Source organism: Podarcis cretensis (assembly GCF_951804945.1).
Source record: "Podarcis cretensis genome assembly, chromosome: 6".
Classification (NCBI taxonomy): Eukaryota; Metazoa; Chordata; class Lepidosauria; order Squamata; family Lacertidae; genus Podarcis; species Podarcis cretensis.
In genome coordinates this window covers 57,763,375-57,780,658 of record NC_137175.1, presented here as the reverse complement: position 1 = coordinate 57,780,658, position 17,284 = coordinate 57,763,375, and the positions used below count along the sequence as shown (strand labels likewise).

The window sequence follows — 17,284 nt, the reverse complement described above, 5'->3', positions numbered from 1 at the left end:
GACATTTTAATGAAGTCTTTTTCTCAGTAAGGATAAAAACTAGCTCCTCCCTTCCCAACCCTGCCCTAAGGGGCCAATCCGTACATGCACGACTCCTACATGGATGCTTCTTTAATTGTGACTGCCATCACAAAGAATATTTCTATGCTGCCAGAAGCATCTAACATGGAGGCTGTTTCAGATAGCTTTTGGGCGCGGCCCATATCATGTAGACCAGCCGTAATTTTGTTGTGTGTAAGTTTTAACTGATACAACCAGCTTGGGAGGTTGTAAGAATGCAAGCTCAGCTGCCACATATGCCTGATATAGGAAGCAGAAATTGTACTGGTGCAGCCACACCCCAAAGTAATCCAAGTGCCAAATGCATGTGCAGTTTAGGTATACTGAGAGAATTGAGCCTTTGGGCCTACAGACTTTATAATGTTTGCACCTCTTCTTTAATTAGCTGATTGGGTTCTTGAGAATGAACAGGTTCTCCAGCTTTCCTTTGTTTTACTGAGAACAAGCCTTTCTTCTTCAGTGAATTGGCTGTTGAGCTTTTTCTCTCTCTCCCTTCCTCCCTAGAAACCTTGGATACTCTGGAAAAATGGGTGATTGAAATCTTCTCAGAGATTCCAAATAAGTAAGATTTTTTTTCCCTCTACCATTTTTGTCATAAGTAAGATGTAAAATTATATGCACAGTTCTGCATTCAAGTCATATGAGAAGACCACAAATATGATTTCACCTGTTTATCCCTAAACTTTCCCTGTTTCTTACCCTTCTCTTTCCATGTCATTGCCTGTTACTGCTTTTTAATTATAAAAGCTAATTTGTGGCATAATTTATATAGAATATGTTGCTGTGTGGTGTTGGCTTAAAGGAATAGCATGCCTGACTGGGGGTTGGGGGGAGTTGAACAAGCATGCTAAGGTGATAGTTTGACTGGCCAGATGGAATGATTCACCCCCTCATCCTCCCATGCACTGATGTGGGTGCTCTCCTGACCCTCAGAACCAATTTTGAGGGGTGTTTGTAGGGAGCGGGTAGGGAAGCCCCATTGCACAAGCGTAAGCCCTTGTGCATGGCTTCCACTATCAGAAGTCATTAGTTGAAACCTACTTTAAGACTTGGGTCGCCTCTTCTCACGTACAGAATGAATGCTTAGCACAAATTTGGTGGGGTTGCTATGCCAGTGCCAGTACTTTGAATATTTAATAAAATAACAAAGTTCTGTTTGATGTTTAAAATATTGATTTCTCAATTTTGGGTTCAAAAAAATAGGGGTCGTCTTATACATGGGGGTGTCTTATACATGGAAAAATATGGTAATATTTTTAATGGGCATGTTAATCCCAATCTGTAGATACTGGTTCATAGTTTTCTACCAGACATAAAACACAATAATCACCTGTTGCAACACGTGAGGAGCCAGTCCCTGGAATTGGTACTGTTCCCGCAATGAGTGCTGGGTACAGAAGGATATATCCAGATTAGTCATTGATACACAGGATTGTGATGTCATATGGGGAGCATCCTAACGGAATTAGGACAATGATACATAACTTATTTTCTTTTGTTTTTAAAGTGATTTACCAAGACCAACTTTTAGCCACCTGACAGAACCTTTTGACACACCTGATTTCCAGAAACTTTACAGAGGTGAGTAATGAGTAATTCTTATAGTGCTAATGGTTAAGAATACATATTGCATTCTAAACTTTGTAACTTTCAAAGTTTAAAATACTGCTCTTTGCACTTTTCTTTTTGAGAGAAATTATTATGAAAAAGTTGATGAAGGCAGATAATCATGTTTTTACATTTTACAGTAAACATTTTTTTATTTTTAGTTGTTCCAATCAGAAAAACACACTCTTTAAATATCACTTGGGCTCTTCCTCCACAAGAACAACATTACAGGTAAATTTTAAACTCTTGTTATGGTGGAACCCTTTCATGTGGATACCAAGAAACTGAGTTAGTTGAACAAATTAAATTGTTGATAAAAGAAAAAGCAGGCACTAGTGGCTTTCAGCTGATAGAAGGGGCTCCATCAGCAAAATGTGGAGGGAGACAATTTTGTAGTGGTCTGTGCTCCCTCTAAATCTGCTCTAGAGGGTTGGGGGAATCTTGAGCAAATTTGGGTGGGTACAGCAGACAATTGTCAAAAGTTGGGCCCTTCCTTGTTCTGTTGATGGATTCCTTTCTGTCAGCGGACAGGCACCACTGAATACCACACATACTTTATGGTAGCTGTAGTAGTTTGTAATGTGATCATCACTAAATCCCAGCATTTTGGATATGCTTATTTTACTTGCTAATTTGTATAATGGCTGGAAACCAATATTTTCAAGGCATGTTTTATGACCTCCATTTTTAAACTTTCCCCTCTTTTTTCAGGGTCAAACCTCTTCACTATATTTCATGGCTGGTTGGACATGAAGGCAAAGGCAGTGTTCTTTCATTCCTTAGAAAAAAGTATGTATGAAAAAATCAATTATAATAGTTTGAATAGTTAATTTACCCATTTAAAAGATATATATGCCATGTGCCTTTGTATTACTTCTGTAATGCAGACAGTTGAGAAACATGTCAGCTTAGTTAGTGACCAAGTTCAACATATATTTGTTATAACCCAAATATTGTGCAACATAAACATTGGATAGACTTGACATGAGCATTTTGAAAAGTTTCTCCAGAGTGCCTACCCTTTGCTTATATTGTGATTCCATCATGTGAGGAGATGGAAAAATCAGAAGTTGGTAACTCCCTATTCCATTGGGGCAGGGGGAGTGATACAAGCAACGCTTTACTCGCATAGATAGGACTATGTTGCTGCTTACCCCTGCCTAGGTTATTAGTTGAAGTATGTCATCTGTTCTGCATGCTAAAGCAGGGGTGGCAAAACTTCCTCTTGCTAAAAGCCAGAAATATATTGGAAATCTGTATCAATAGCTCTATCTTCGATGTGTTAATATTTTCTGATAGATTCTGGGCTCTTGCATTATATGGAGGAAACGGTGAGACAGGATTTGAGCAGAACTCTACATACTCTGTCTTCAGTATTTGTGTGACTCTGACAGATGAAGGTTACAATCATTTCTATGAGGTAAATTTGAGCTCAGCTTGATGTGTTTGTTGTTCTTGCTTATTGCAGACGACAGATACCTGAATGTGCTTTGTTTCCATTTTCAGGTTGTTCACGTCGTATTCCAGTATTTGAAAATGTTGCAGCAGACAGGACCAGAGCAAAGGTAACTAAGGCCTGATTCTAGTGAGCAGTCGGTGCTACTGAACTTTTTTTATTCCTAAATGTGAGCAAAAGTAGCAGGTGGGAGGAAATGGTTGTTAAAAAGAACTGGAGGAATTGGAAGTCACCCTAAAATGTCAACCCTGTGAAAAAGGAAAATTAGCTATTAAGGTGGTTGACGATTTAAGAATTGGTTTAGGGCAGAGCTTTCCAAACTTTTCATGTTGGTGACACACTTTTTAGACATGCATCATTTCACAACACAGTAATTCAGTTTTACTAGCAAACCAGAAGTTAAACAAACCCATTTTAGACATGCATCATTTCACAACACAAAACTCTGGTTTAGGGGAATATTCACTATCCTGAAACGTTCTCTCTATGTGAAGTATTATTAGTTACTATATATACTGCTTTTCTATATAAATTTATTTCAAAGTGGTTCTCAAAAACTTACAAATACATAAAGAGTACATTGTTATCCGTGTCATCTTCCTAATAAAAACAATACGGAACAGTTTCCTAAGAGATACATAATAAAACCTCAGTATTGATACATCAAAACAATTCATTCATAATTCTTTACTAATAGGAAGCCAGTAAGACAGCCTCTGACCTAGGAGGTGGTAGCAGCAGAATGAATCTTTTTAAAGAGCTGAAAAAGGAAATGGGGTCAGCCCTCAGTCCCATGTTAAGATGGGAAATGACAAAATGTTTCCTCTGGCCTGTTGGTCAGGCTGCTGAGAAATAGCCTTAGAATCATGGAATTGTAATGTTGGAGGGTCATCTAGTCCAACTCCATGTGGTGAAGGAATCTTTTGGAATGTTTGTTCTGAAACCTTGTTTCTGGAAATGGTCCCTTTCTTGACAAATGTGACTGATTTATTGAGAAACATACATTATCCTCCACAGAATTTGGGGAGAAATCCAGAAGATTGAAGCTAATGAATTTCATTATCAAGAACAGGTATTTCCTCAAGCTTGAATATTTTCAAACACCATTTTATAGCCCATCATTTTATCTTGGCTTATGGAAACTAATAATTGCTGGGAATCTGGGAATCTAATTGTGGTGACTGTAGTAGGCTCATTGCTAAAATTAATATTATGGGATTATTTTACTGAGATGTTTTTGAAACAATCATGATTTGTGATGACTTTCTGCTTTTGAAGATGTGCATCTTCAATCTTCAGAGCTAAGAACCTGAGTTTGGAGCCCTGTTTAGGAGCCATTCAAATGAATAGCTTTTTCCAACGTGAATGAAACTCTTATCTTCTTTTTCTTAAGTTTGATTCTTAATGAGCCCAGTGGGGATTTCAAGGAACAAGTTTTCTTGTCCAAAATCTACATTGATTTTTGCAGTTGTCATGCATCTGGGAATCAAATGAATTGACTACTGCAGAAGATTGGCGCAACTGCCAATGCACATTTGGAGAGTGGCCAAAATCTAGGATTCTTCACTAGTTCCACTTGATTCTTGGCACAAAACAACTGCAAAAGTCAGTGCACAATTGTGTGGGAAAATTGATGACCTGGATTCACCTTTAAGCTTAACCAGAAGTAAGGTTAAGGGGGGAAATGTTCAAATGATCAGCTAGTGAAATAGAACTGTTTGTTTTACAGACTGACCCAGTTGAATATGTTGAAAGTATTTGTGAGAATATGCAGCTGTTTCCAAAGGAGGACATTCTGACAGGAGACCAACTTCTCTTTGAATACAAACCAGAAGTAAGTGCACTCTTTAGGTCTTGCTTCTTACTACATGAGATGATTAAGAAACCAGTTCTACCAATTACGGAATCGTGTTTTGAGTCCTTCATGCTCTGCTTACAAAGTAAGGTAAAGGGACCCCTGACCATTAGGTCCAGTTGTGACCGACTCTGGGGTTGCGGCGCTCATCTCGCTTTATTGGCCAAGGGAGCCAGCGTACAGCTTCCGGGTGGTGTGGCCAGCATGACTAAGCCGCTTCTGGCGAACCAGAGCAGTGCACGGAAACGCCGTTTACCTTCCCGCTGGAGCGGTACCTATTTATCTACTTGCACGTTGACGTGCTTTCGAACTGCTAGGTTGGCAGGAGCAGGGACTGAGCAATGGGAGCTCACCCCGTTGCGGGGATTCGAACCACCGACCTTCTGATTGGCAAGCCCTAGCCTCTGTGGTTTAACCCACAGCGCCACCCACGTTCCTGCTTACAAAGTAGTAGTAGAATAAAGCTCCTTAATTTTGAACAAATAGGGACACATAAGAATATATTTGAATCCTTCATCTTTGCAGATCATTGCTGAAGCTCTTAACCAGCTGACACCTCAGCGAGCCAACCTTATTCTACTTTCTGCTGCCCATGAAGCTCAGTGTCAGCTGAAGGAGAAGTGGTTTGGTACACACTACGGTGTTGAAGGTACAACAACTTTGAGTCTTCCTCAAAGGAATTTCAGAGGTGGAGGGAGGCTATGGAAGGAACTGCATTGTGTTATGTTGGAGTGAGGTTGACCTATAAGTCACTAAGTCTCTTAATAATTAAGGAACCTCAGTGCCAGGGGTGGTGAACCTGTCACCCTCCAGTTGTTGTGAATTCTGGCTCCCAGCAGCCCCAGCCAGCCTGACCAATGGTTAGGTATGATGTGAATTGGAGGACAGTGAGAAGATGACATTTCTTTCATGGTTAGCAAAGTATGACATGTTGGATCTATGAATGGTGAAGGATTATGTTTAGATCAGATGTATGAGTTCCTTGCTGCTGCTACGGTGTGGAAATCTGGTGTGTGCATTAGAGAAGAAGAGGATAGGAGCTGTGTGTCCTGTCAATACAGCTTTCTGCAGCTAAGTAGAACATCTTCATTGGCTTCAGTTGTACTAAGTTTGTCTGCTTTTATCATTAATTTTCAGATATTGATCAATACTGGAATGATATGTGGGCCAGTGACTTTGCATTAAATCCCGACTTGCACCCACCAGAAGAAAACAGATACATTGGTGAGTGAATTATTACTTCATACATGCCTAAAATAGGGTTGAATGTGACTAGATTATTTTGCTTACATGTTGTTAAATAAGCTGTCCTAGGTTTTCTAAATGAAGGCTGCCTCTTCAGTTACAAGTGAATTCAACAGATTTATATAGTTGGGTTTCTGTCATGTTATATCTCAAAAAAAGTAAGGAGCAGTACTTTTTTCAGGGGATACTCGAGGGTATGCAGTACCAGCACCTCTTTTTTGTTGTTAAAAAGTGTAGCACTTACTGTAAGAACTTCATGGTGATTACTGGCACCTATTTTTCTAGAAAAAAAGCACTGGTAGGGAGTGTTATCCAGCAGAATCAGAAATTTATGTTGCTGCATCAGATCAGCAGTCCATTTGTGCAGCAGACCATAAATAACTGTTAAGCTAGTAACACTTCAATCCTTACAGTGATGCTTTGGCACTTAAGCATACAGTTTGCATAATTTATTTGAGATTGCTGTGTACTTGTTCCATTGACATGTGGGTGTGCAACAGTAACTCCTCCTCCTTAATTTTAGCAACTGATTTTGCTCTGAAGGCTCCTGACTGCCCACAGACAGAGTATCCAGTCAGTATACTGAGCACCCAACAAGGCTGCTTGTGGTACAAGAAGGATGATAAATTCAAAATCCCTAAAGGTAACCCCTTTATAGGTCTCTTAATGAAACTTGTTAATACACTTCTAGGTTACAAAACACAGGACATTCCAGATTGCATTTATCTCCTTGGGGCTTTTCATATGGCATATTTTGAATTTTGTTTTTGTTTTAAGGCAGACACACATCCTTAAACTGAATCCAGATGCAACTTTAGAACATCTGTTTCAGTAGTGACATAGATAAAAAAAAAATGACATGTCTATGCATCCTTGTGCTGAGATCCTTCTCCTGAAATGAATGTCTGTGTTTGTATATAAATTTTTAATCAAACAGTAGCAGCCTTTACACCAGTAGTAGCGAACCTGTCGCTATCAAGATGTTGTTAGAATCTAAACCCTATCAGCCCAGCCAACACGGCCAGTGGTCAGCAATGATGGGAATTGTAGTCCACCAGTATCTGGAGGACCACAGGCTCTCCATCCCTTCTTTCGACTAGACAAGGCAGTATATTGGCATCGTAAAGCACCAAGATATTTTCATTTTGCTGGCTCTACATAGCTTAGCTTGCTGGTGTCTGGAGTTTTAGAAAATGAAGATGTGAAACATTTCAGTTGTTAACCTAAGCATTGTGTTTGGACTTGGGATGTTTAAATCTGGCTACCATGGTTGGGAATTTTTGGGCAGTGTTTCAGTCACTGATCTGTGGAATGGCACTGCTCTACAGCTGCCTTCTGCTAGCCATTGGCAGAGGTGCTGACTCACTCTTCCTGTACGGGGTCGGAAGCTGTGTTTCTTTTATCCAGCAACATACAGACACCATTCCTTTTCACTGTTCCGAGAGACTACTTGCCAATCAAAAGCTTTCTGGCTGTATATTAGCATGCCCTTTAGATTTCATTGTATTTAATCAGCAGTGGGTAGGTCTAATAATCTGTTTAAAAGAGATTGGGAACCATAGGTCAGGAGGTCCCAAAGAGAAATAATGGCTTGACGAAAGCTCCCCATTGTTTGCTATAGCTCATTATAACCATTTCTTTCAGCTTATATCCGTTTCCATCTAATCTCACCGCTGATCCAGCAGTCTGCCGAGAAGTAAGGGTTGCAGTCTTTTTGTCTGTCCTTTTGCTTAGCTTATTTTTCTGCTGTAACAAGCATCTGTGGTGCTTCAGAGCATCCCTGTTACTAATAAACATGGAATACTAGGTGGTGGGTGATGGTAAAATATCAAATGCTGTGTTTGATTGCATAAACCATAATGTCAAGTGTGCAGGTAATTGTCTAAAAGGGTCTGGGATTGTATACTCCTATATAAGTTAATTTAATGAGTGACATTTGTCTTTTGAATGAGTGGTTCCTTTCCATGAAGGACTCTCATTCATATTCTTACTTTTGTTTCCTGCCCAAAAAATTGCTGTATGCAGCATTGTGCTCTTTGATACATTCGTAAACATCCTCGCACACAACCTTGCTGAGCCTGCTTATGAGGCGGATGTTGCTCAGTTGGAATACAAGCTGGTAGCTGGAGAGCATGGACTGATCATTCGTGTAAAAGGATTCAATCACAAGCTTCCTGTAAGTGTTGGCGGGACTTTTTCCTTTGGGTTCCTTTTGGGAAAATGATCCTATTTAGTCTATTGCTCTAGGGAATCAGCATTTTACTTTGTTCTCCCAGCTGCTGTTTCAACTCATCATTGACCACCTAGCAGACTTCAGTTTTACTCCAGAAGTTTTTGAAATGATAACTGAGCAGTTGAAGAAGACTTACTTCAACATCCTCATCAAGCCAGAGACTCTGGCCAAGTAAGTGTTTGAGACAGTACAGGCAGGCTTGGGTTTACTTTCTGGGAGAAGTCCCAGTTTGATTTTATTATTTATTTGTTTTTTTAATAAAAATATTTTCATATCACTGTATCACAGCAGTTTACAACAATATAAAAGTATTGTTAACAATATACAGTATTGTTTATTTGGGAAGAGAGCATGTCATTGTGGAAATGTGAATGAACATGCTTCCTTTGCTTTTTGTCCATTTTCATTGTTCTTTGTAGGGCATTCTTGGCAAGGAATTGGGTTATAGGAACAAGAAAGGAGCAGGAGATTTGTGGGGTCAAGACAGGGGGGTGGAAGTTTTGAGAGTGTTCAGTGTGACCATGTGTTGACTCTTGTGAACACCTGGAGGCTGTGCTTCCCCTTCCATGCTTTCTGTGAAAACGATGTGCCTTTCTAGCCCTTAAGTGTTCTGAAGGTAGTTCAGAACACAGATGCAGCATGAACGTTTGATTTTTGGGGTCAACCTCTGATAACCATGGTATTGTGCACATTGTACGGGTATCCTGTACTGATGCTACAATGGAGCATTTGTCTTCTCATCTCTTCTGCTTCCCAAATTGAAATCCTCCTGGGCTGTCTGATAAGCTGCCTTTGGGAAGGGCTGGGGTTTGCAGTTTAGTGGACCTGAAAGCAAACATCTGTCACCCTTAAAGGAGCTGTCTGAATCAGAGTCCATGATAAGGAGAATCTGTAGTAGAATTAGCTTTGCAATTGCCTGTCTTTCTGTCTATTAGTGAAGTGGCTCATCCGCTGGGAGTCCACAGGGGGAGGGAAAATCGCTACTGATCGTAAAGATTCCTTAGCTTTGCAAGAATATATTTGGAAGTGGGTGGGGGTGGGTATGCAGATGGGGAACCCTAAGAAGGGAATGGAAATAATTTGTCCCAATCACAAGGAGCTTCAAGACCCACCTCCTCACCACTTGCTTTAGGGGTGGTATGGGTCTGAGCGCTTCCTTTTCTTGAAGTACCGTATTTTTCGCCCTATAGGACACACTTTTTCCCCTTCAAAAATGAAGGGGAAATGTGTGTGCATCCTATGGGGTGAATGCAAGCTTTCCCGGGCTTCCTGCAGCTCTGCGCCACCCTCCGGATCCCGGCGCAGAGCTGCCTGCATTCCGAAGCCTGGTGCGCGCTGAAGAGTGCGCCCGGGCTTCGCGCACCTCTCCACAAGCCTGGGGAGACCGGCGCGGCTCCCTAGGCTTGCAGATAGCAGGCTTTCTGGGGGCTGGGGTCGGGGGAAGCTCAGGCTTCCCCCGTGCCTTGGGGGGGGGATTATTATTTTTCTTTATTTCCCCCCCCCCAAAAAAAAAATTAGGTGCGTCCTATGGGGCGGTGCGTCCTATGGGGCGAAAAATACGGTAATAATAATAATAATAATAATAATAATAATAATAATAATAATAATAATAATTTTATTATTTATACTGCACCCATCTGGCTGGGTTTCTCCAACCACTCTGGGCGGCTCCCAACAGAATTAAAAGCACACAAAACATATGGCAGCTGTAAAAATTGTACCTAACACCGTCAGATCCACAATTGGCATGGAAGGGGTGTTAAACCTGGGGGGAGGGACTCATATACCCTAACGGTTGCCCTGGGGCAAAGTGAGGCTGAGATGGCATTCAGGGCCTAAGTTTCCTGCCCCATGGGTTTAGTCTCTCTTCACCCGTTACAGTTATTGTTGAGGAAATGGTTCTTCTCACCCACAAATAGTTCAGTTCTCCATGTGCATTTGGAAGGTTACCACTCTTAGCATTGTTATTTACGTACAATAGTTCATGCATGCTGCAGTGTTCATTGAGTAAAAAGAATGGCAGGTTTCTATTCTAAGGGAGATTTTGGTCTTTTAATGAAAAAGAGGAAAGGAGCAAGATTTGAGCATCCGTGTTTCAAATGAGTGCAGTTGCACATTCTTTGCTTCCTTTCGGATTGGCTTATAGTAGGAACTTGAGAGGCCATCTGTTTTCAATTATCCTGCATTCAGCTGTATTTCTTATTGGTCACAGAGATATACGCCTCTTAATACTGGAGCACGGCAGGTGGTCTATGACGGACAAATATGAGACACTTATGAAGGGCCTTTCTATAGATTCTCTACTATTGTTTGTGAAGGCTTTCAAATCCCAGCTCTTTGCAGAAGGCCTTGTCCAAGGAAACTTCACAAGCACTGTGAGTACAGATCTATCAGCTTCATCTGCCTCTCTGAACAATCCTTTATTTTGATGATTAACAGCTAGAAGTAGCATAGGCTTATTCATCTATGACTTGCCACGCTAGTACCACAGCACAGCAGCTAGTGGTGTTTGCAGCCTCCATGTTGATAGGATCTGTTTGTTGTTGCTTTAGGACCAAACCTTGCAGAATAGAGTCCATCAAAAGGCTATGGCTAGAAAATCCACTCAATGTGAGAGAGCAGTTGTGCAGCTTCAAAAGAAGGCTACTTTTCTGTGCAAGCAGTCAATATGAAGTGAATTCATATTGCTATCTGTCCTCTGCTTGTGCTGGTCTAAGTGCCTGGAAGATTCTCATGCCACTCTTGGAGTGATGACACTCTGCTTATATTGCATGTGTTTAGACTGATACATGGGAAAGTGTTTCCACGTGAGACATCAGTCAGATTTCTTTGTAGTTCAGAGAAGGATTTGCAGGATGTTTTGGAATCCATGAAGCTTTGCTGCTGTAGTTTGCTCTCTCACAAAGTATTTGTTGTGTGGTCTGGGACAAAATGATTGGTGTTTACATAAGCATAGGCTTATTCATCTATGACTTGCCACGCTAGTACCACAGCACAGCAGCTAGTGGTGTTTGCAGCCTCCATGTTGATAGGATCTGTTTGTTGTTGCTTTAGGACCAAACCTTGCAGAATAGAGTCCATCAAAAGGCTATGGCTAGAAAATCCACTCAATGTGAGAGAGCAGTTGTGCAGCTTCAAAAGAAGGCTACTTTTCTGTGCAAGCAGTCAATATGAAGTGAATTCATATTGCTATCTGTCCTCTGCTTGTGCTGGTCTAAGTGCCTGGAAGATTCTCATGCCACTCTTGGAGTGATGACACTCTGCTTATATTGCATGTGTTTAGACTGATACATGGGAAAGTGTTTCCACGTGAGACATCAGTCAGATTTCTTTGTAGTTCAGAGAAGGATTTGCAGGATGTTTTGGAATCCATGAAGCTTTGCTGCTGTAGTTTGCTCTCTCACAAAGTATTTGTTGTGTGGTCTGGGACAAAATGATTGGTGTTTACACAGAGTGGCCATTGGGTTGTCTCTCGGTCTCAAGGTTTTGAGGCAAAAAAACCCCAATGTAATACTGGGAGGGCTTTTTTTCATGGTAGGAAAGTATCCTTAATAGGCTCATGTAAAGGCCAGTAAAGAGTAATTTGGAAAATGACTAATGATTGTATATTGGTGGTAAGCATGAGTTGTTTCTTAGAGCCAGAAACCACAAATTGTTTCTATCCAATTTATTTCTTCAGCGCTGAGAACACCAGATTTAAGTGTGAGCAAAATACTTTAGTTTTGTGTGGACTAATTTTGGCATTGGGTACATATATTTAGAAATTAAAATACGTATCATTTATCTTTAAGGAATCAAAAGAATTTCTGGATTATGTTGTTCAGTAAGTATATTTATATATTATATTAGAATATATATTAGGCTGTGAGGCATGACCAAAACTTGAATGGGAGAGATACCACTGAAAACTAGGACTGCAAACCAGTTGAAAATAATGCTAATTGATCTCATGAATATGATTGATTACCCTATCAGTTAAAATTATAGATAAATAAAAACAGTATTCCTGAAGCCAGAAGCATATTCTCTTTGGTTTTAGGTGGCATACAAGTGTTGTAGCAGGTGTCGTCTTAGAGGTGTTCTCACCTGTGTGGAAAAAAAGGTAGCGGTTCCTCTCTTAGGATGCTGTTTATATTAAACACACACTATTTGATCAACTTGGACACTTGTTTAGTCAGTTAAAAGGTTTTCTAAATGAATCTAACCAATTCATTTATTAAATACTGCAGCCCTATTACAAACATAACTTCTTCCTAAAATTAAGACCCAACCTATTTGGTCATCAGCAACTGCCTCAAATTTAAGTTTTTCTCTTGCGGGTCTTCATCGATGTGATTTTTGTATTTTATGAAATAGACATGCTCACGTGTTTATGATATCTGAGCCTAGATCATACTGTGTATTGGGTTAAGGAGTGAGTTGACAGCTGACACTTTGATCTGTGGACTTTTTCAGAACACTGAGATTCCTTCCTTTGGTACATCCCTGTCCAGTTCAGTTCCGGGTGATGGACTTGCCCGGTGCTCATCTGCTGTGCAAAGTGAAGACCCTGAACAAAGGGGATGCAAATTCTGAAGTGACCGTCTACTACCAGGTGCTGTGGTGCAAAGAGTGGGTGTATTAATTCCTTTATTGTGCATTTGCTCCTCGTAGTATGTGACCCTCCTTTATCACTTGAGAACTTGTTTCATAATCTGCACTGACATGGCAAATACAGTGGGCTTCTGCAAGCGGATGGAAACTTTGTACATGTAAACATGTAGCTAGGAATAACCTTTGCTATAGAATATAACTCTACTATAGAATGGAATCTAACATAGAAACTTTACAGGAAAGTGAGTGACATAAAGATGCCAGTGGTTTGTCTATGGTGTTTACAAAATTCAGTAGCCATTTAAAAAGCGGGTATAGCTCAGTGGTAGAGCATTTGACTGCCATTTTAAAAAGCTTATCACATGGCAGCTTTAACAACATAAGGAGCCTGTAGTCTCTAGCTGAGTGTTGCCATTGCCCTACAACTTTTTGGAAATCCCAAGAGGTTGGAGGCCATGGTGACACCCTATCCACATACTAAACATTATTGTGTCTTCTATTTCTCCATACAGGTAACTCACAACTTAACTCGCATTTAGCTTTTGTGCATGCAGCTTTACATGCTTGGCAAAAAATACAGTTGAAATGGGGTGGGTGTCTGGGAAAAAACACTTTGGCAATCTCCACTTTGGAGATGAACATATAGCAGAACTTAAAACATAAAACTTAAAACTTAAAAAACTTAAAACTTATAGGGAATGAATTATTTGTTGCTGTTCCCTTTTAGTCCGGAGCTAGGAGTTTAAGAGAATATTCTCTCATGGAATTGCTTGTGGTAAGTTTGGATTGCTTTCTAAGTGCAACTATAAAAATCACAACACTTGCATGTAAATTCAGTTGGACAGCATAGTTGTTGCAAATCAAACCATAGACCATGTCTGGGATGTTTGTGCTAAAACTGTGCAGGGATAGTACAGAGCATGGATGGAGAGGCAAAAGGGTGATTAATATGCAGAAAGCTCCTGGTTTGATCCCTGGTGTCTGTTGGTAGGTCTGGGACACCCCTAGTTCGACCTAATGGTCTGGCACATCATAAGGCCATTTCCTGTTACATGAAGCACACACTGTTGACCTTTTTGAAGGGTCTTCCCAAATAATCAGTTCAGTACATAGTCAATGTGCATTTCCAGAACACAGCCTACAACCTGAGTGTTCACTTCCTGTTATGTGAAGATACAAACTTTCTTACCACAGACATAAGTGATATAGTGCAAATTTATTTGGGGCAAGTATTTTGTATCATAGGGTGATAAGCTGTTCTAATAGCTAGCTTAAAAATATAAATCATTGCTTCATTTTGTTCCATCTGCCCTGAGCCTTAAGTACTGCTTTTTATGTGGGAGGGAAAATGCAAAAATCTTGCTGTGATTGAAATACTTCGTTTCAGATGTACATGGAAGAGCCTTGTTTTGACTTCCTGCGAACAAAGCAGACCCTGGGGTAAGTTTCCATTCAGCTGCCCTTTGGAAGTGAGATGCGTCAAGAAGGATGGGAGTGATGCAATAGACAATGTGTACTTGAACTTTCAAGAAACCTTTGATAAAGTTCCACACCAAAGACTCCTGAGTAAGCTTTAGCAGTCATGGGATAAAAGGGCAGGATCTCTTATGGATCAGTAAATGGGTACAGTATAGGAATCAGAGACTAGATGGACCATTCTCACAATGGGTATAAGTGAAAATTGATGTAGATTGAGGCCAAAAAAATCCATGCAGTATAGAACTGGCAGTGACTGACCAGGAAAGAGGTATTGGTAGATACCTTGGTGAAAAAGTTGACCCTCCTGACTCCGATGAAATAGAAAGACCTGCGAGTCAATAGCAGATTGATGTCACCTCTCTACTTTTTATCCGTAGTAACAAAATTAAAAGCCAACACAAAAATGTTGAGGGTTTTTTTTGCAGTCTTCCTTCTTGGTAGAATTTGTAGGTGGCATGTGTACTGATGAAACATTGAGGATAGGAATCTTAAGTTAGCATTCTTAGCTCATTATTATAGCATTCACATGAAACTCGCTTAAGATGTTTTGAATCATGCTTACGGAATGTGTCTTCTCTTTGGGCTTTAGATACCATGTGTACCCAACTTGCAGGAATACATCTGGAATTCTTGGTTTCTCTGTTACAGTAGCAACACAGGCAACCAAATACAAGTGAGTTGCGTATTCTGTTAAAACTAATTTCACTGTTTTCATCAGGCCCTGTAAGCTCATTAGTTCTTCAGACATGACGTTTTAGATACAGCATTCTCAAAACAGGAAATACAAACTCTGGCCTGCATATTCATTCATCCTACAAAATAATAAAATGCATTTTTTTTGGGGGGGTGCAATAAGTAAAGAAGTTTTTTATTCTATCTTGCCTACGCAACAGCCACTTTTTTAATCATAAAAGGTTCCTTTTTCTGTGTGTAACTGCCTGCCTCAGGACAGAAATGGCCATGAGCTACTCATTTATTTGTTGCTTCTGTTCCACACACCTGTTTTTAAAATGTCTTTACATCGTATTTCACAGCACTGTGGCTGTGTTTTTGTTGAGAGTAGTTTACAGTATCTGTGTCATGTACCTCTCTACTCCAACGACAGGTACCCTGTAGCCTTTCAGATGTTGTTGGATTCTAACTTCCAGCCAGCATGGTCAGAGATGCTGGAATGTGTAGTCCAACATCTGGAGAGCCACAGGCAATCCATCTCACGTTTGGTGCTGACAGGACAATGGTCTATCCACCTCACTCCTGCTAACTTACATACCTACATGCTTACTCTTGGTTTAACTGAGTATGCACTGTCTGCTGCTGTAATATATTGTAATTTATAAATTCAACTTCCGTTTTGTGGAACTAAACTCTTGAATGCAACAGCCACAAGGAATAGATGTTGGAATATAAATTGTTCTTGCTTTTCAGCTCTGAACTAGTGGATAAGAAGATAGAAGAATTTCTTTCATGCTTTGAAGAAAAACTCAAACAAATGTCAGAAGAAGCATTCAAGACACAGGTAAGGGGTTTAATAAGATGCTTCTTTATTGGAAAACATTTCTGGAAAACTAATAAAAGGACAGCTTGATCAGGTATATCCTTCTGTATATCCATCTATGTGCTAGTGATAGTTTCAGGTTTGTTTTACTTATCTGAGGACCAGAAACTTCACAGCTGGTGATCTGCAGAAATCAAAGAGGAGTCTTTGTCTGGTGGAGCATTCCGCTGCCATAATATGCCTAAGTGTGCAAGATTCCTCTTGCTGCCTATGTTTTTGATGATGTGAGTAGAGGACATACGGACTAAAAAAAGGAAACCTAGTTCCAGGCCACCTTACATTGTAACTACTGTTTTTGCTGTAGTGTGCTCAGCAAATTTTAATACACACCTTACTCGGCCACATACCAGTTTCTCAAAATTGTCTTACTATACTATAATTTGATTCCTTACAGATATATGGCTGGAAACATAAAGTGGTGCTATGAACATGCACCAGCAAGGAGATAGTTTAGTCCATATGATCCACTCATTTACTTACAAGTATTTTTATATTTCTTTTCAATAAATTCTCAAAGAGGCTGAGAACTGTACTGCAAGTGGCCAAAATTTAGCCAAGAGAAGAATTAGTGTGAATGGGGCATCTTCAGTATTTTTTGTAGAAACAGTGACTTTGTGTGATTAGCGTGGCTTGTCTTTTCTACCCAAGGTCACAGCTCTCATTAAATTAAAAGAATGTGAAGATTCTCATCTTGGTGAGGAGGTAGATAGAAACTGGACAGAAGTAGTGACTCAGCAATATCTGTTTGACAGACTAGTCCGGGAGGTAAGTGACTTCTTTATTTTTAACAGCAGAATTCCTGCGTGGTTCAGGTTTCTAAAATCTCTTTAGACTAAGGTGAATCTCCAAGTACTCCAAATAAATGTATCTAATGCTACTGGAATTATAGCCATTATGGTGCCAGTGTGTCCACAAAAGGTCTCAGTAAGCACCCCTTCGTAAATCCACAACATACATTTGCACTGGTTGGGCTTCTCTGACACTGAACATGTCATGTTTAACAAGGTAAATAGGACTGGACAACCTACCCTCCATCTGTTCTGTTATAATAATAATTTATACTCCGCCCATCTGGATTAGAGCAACAGACTTTCTCTTTGTGAAGAGTATGGTGGTTGCTAATGTAGACCCCTTTTTTCCTACTGATGCGGGGAGCATGTGCACACAATTTATTGTCTTTTTCTACTCTTTTAGCCAATG

General features: G+C 40.2%; 1 protein-coding gene across 1 annotated transcript in view; it reads left to right on the top strand.

The window, feature by feature from the left end:
- Positions 1–17,284, top strand: part of NRDC (nardilysin convertase) — a 29,360-nt gene that overhangs the window by 10,263 nt on the left and 1,813 nt on the right. The window contains exons 8-29 of the mRNA XM_079980261.1: positions 565–622; positions 1,568–1,641; positions 1,830–1,899; positions 2,380–2,457; positions 2,968–3,088; positions 3,175–3,233; positions 4,142–4,196; positions 4,854–4,958; positions 5,505–5,628; positions 6,117–6,203; positions 6,748–6,867; positions 7,869–7,920; positions 8,250–8,400; positions 8,501–8,628; positions 10,670–10,832; positions 12,249–12,280; positions 12,913–13,051; positions 13,778–13,825; positions 14,438–14,490; positions 15,119–15,202; positions 15,955–16,045; positions 16,733–16,849. Coding sequence (XP_079836387.1) covers positions 565–622; positions 1,568–1,641; positions 1,830–1,899; positions 2,380–2,457; positions 2,968–3,088; positions 3,175–3,233; positions 4,142–4,196; positions 4,854–4,958; positions 5,505–5,628; positions 6,117–6,203; positions 6,748–6,867; positions 7,869–7,920; positions 8,250–8,400; positions 8,501–8,628; positions 10,670–10,832; positions 12,249–12,280; positions 12,913–13,051; positions 13,778–13,825; positions 14,438–14,490; positions 15,119–15,202; positions 15,955–16,045; positions 16,733–16,849 — 2,009 coding nt within the window. The remainder of the gene's footprint in view (positions 1–564; positions 623–1,567; positions 1,642–1,829; positions 1,900–2,379; positions 2,458–2,967; positions 3,089–3,174; positions 3,234–4,141; positions 4,197–4,853; positions 4,959–5,504; positions 5,629–6,116; positions 6,204–6,747; positions 6,868–7,868; positions 7,921–8,249; positions 8,401–8,500; positions 8,629–10,669; positions 10,833–12,248; positions 12,281–12,912; positions 13,052–13,777; positions 13,826–14,437; positions 14,491–15,118; positions 15,203–15,954; positions 16,046–16,732; positions 16,850–17,284) is intronic.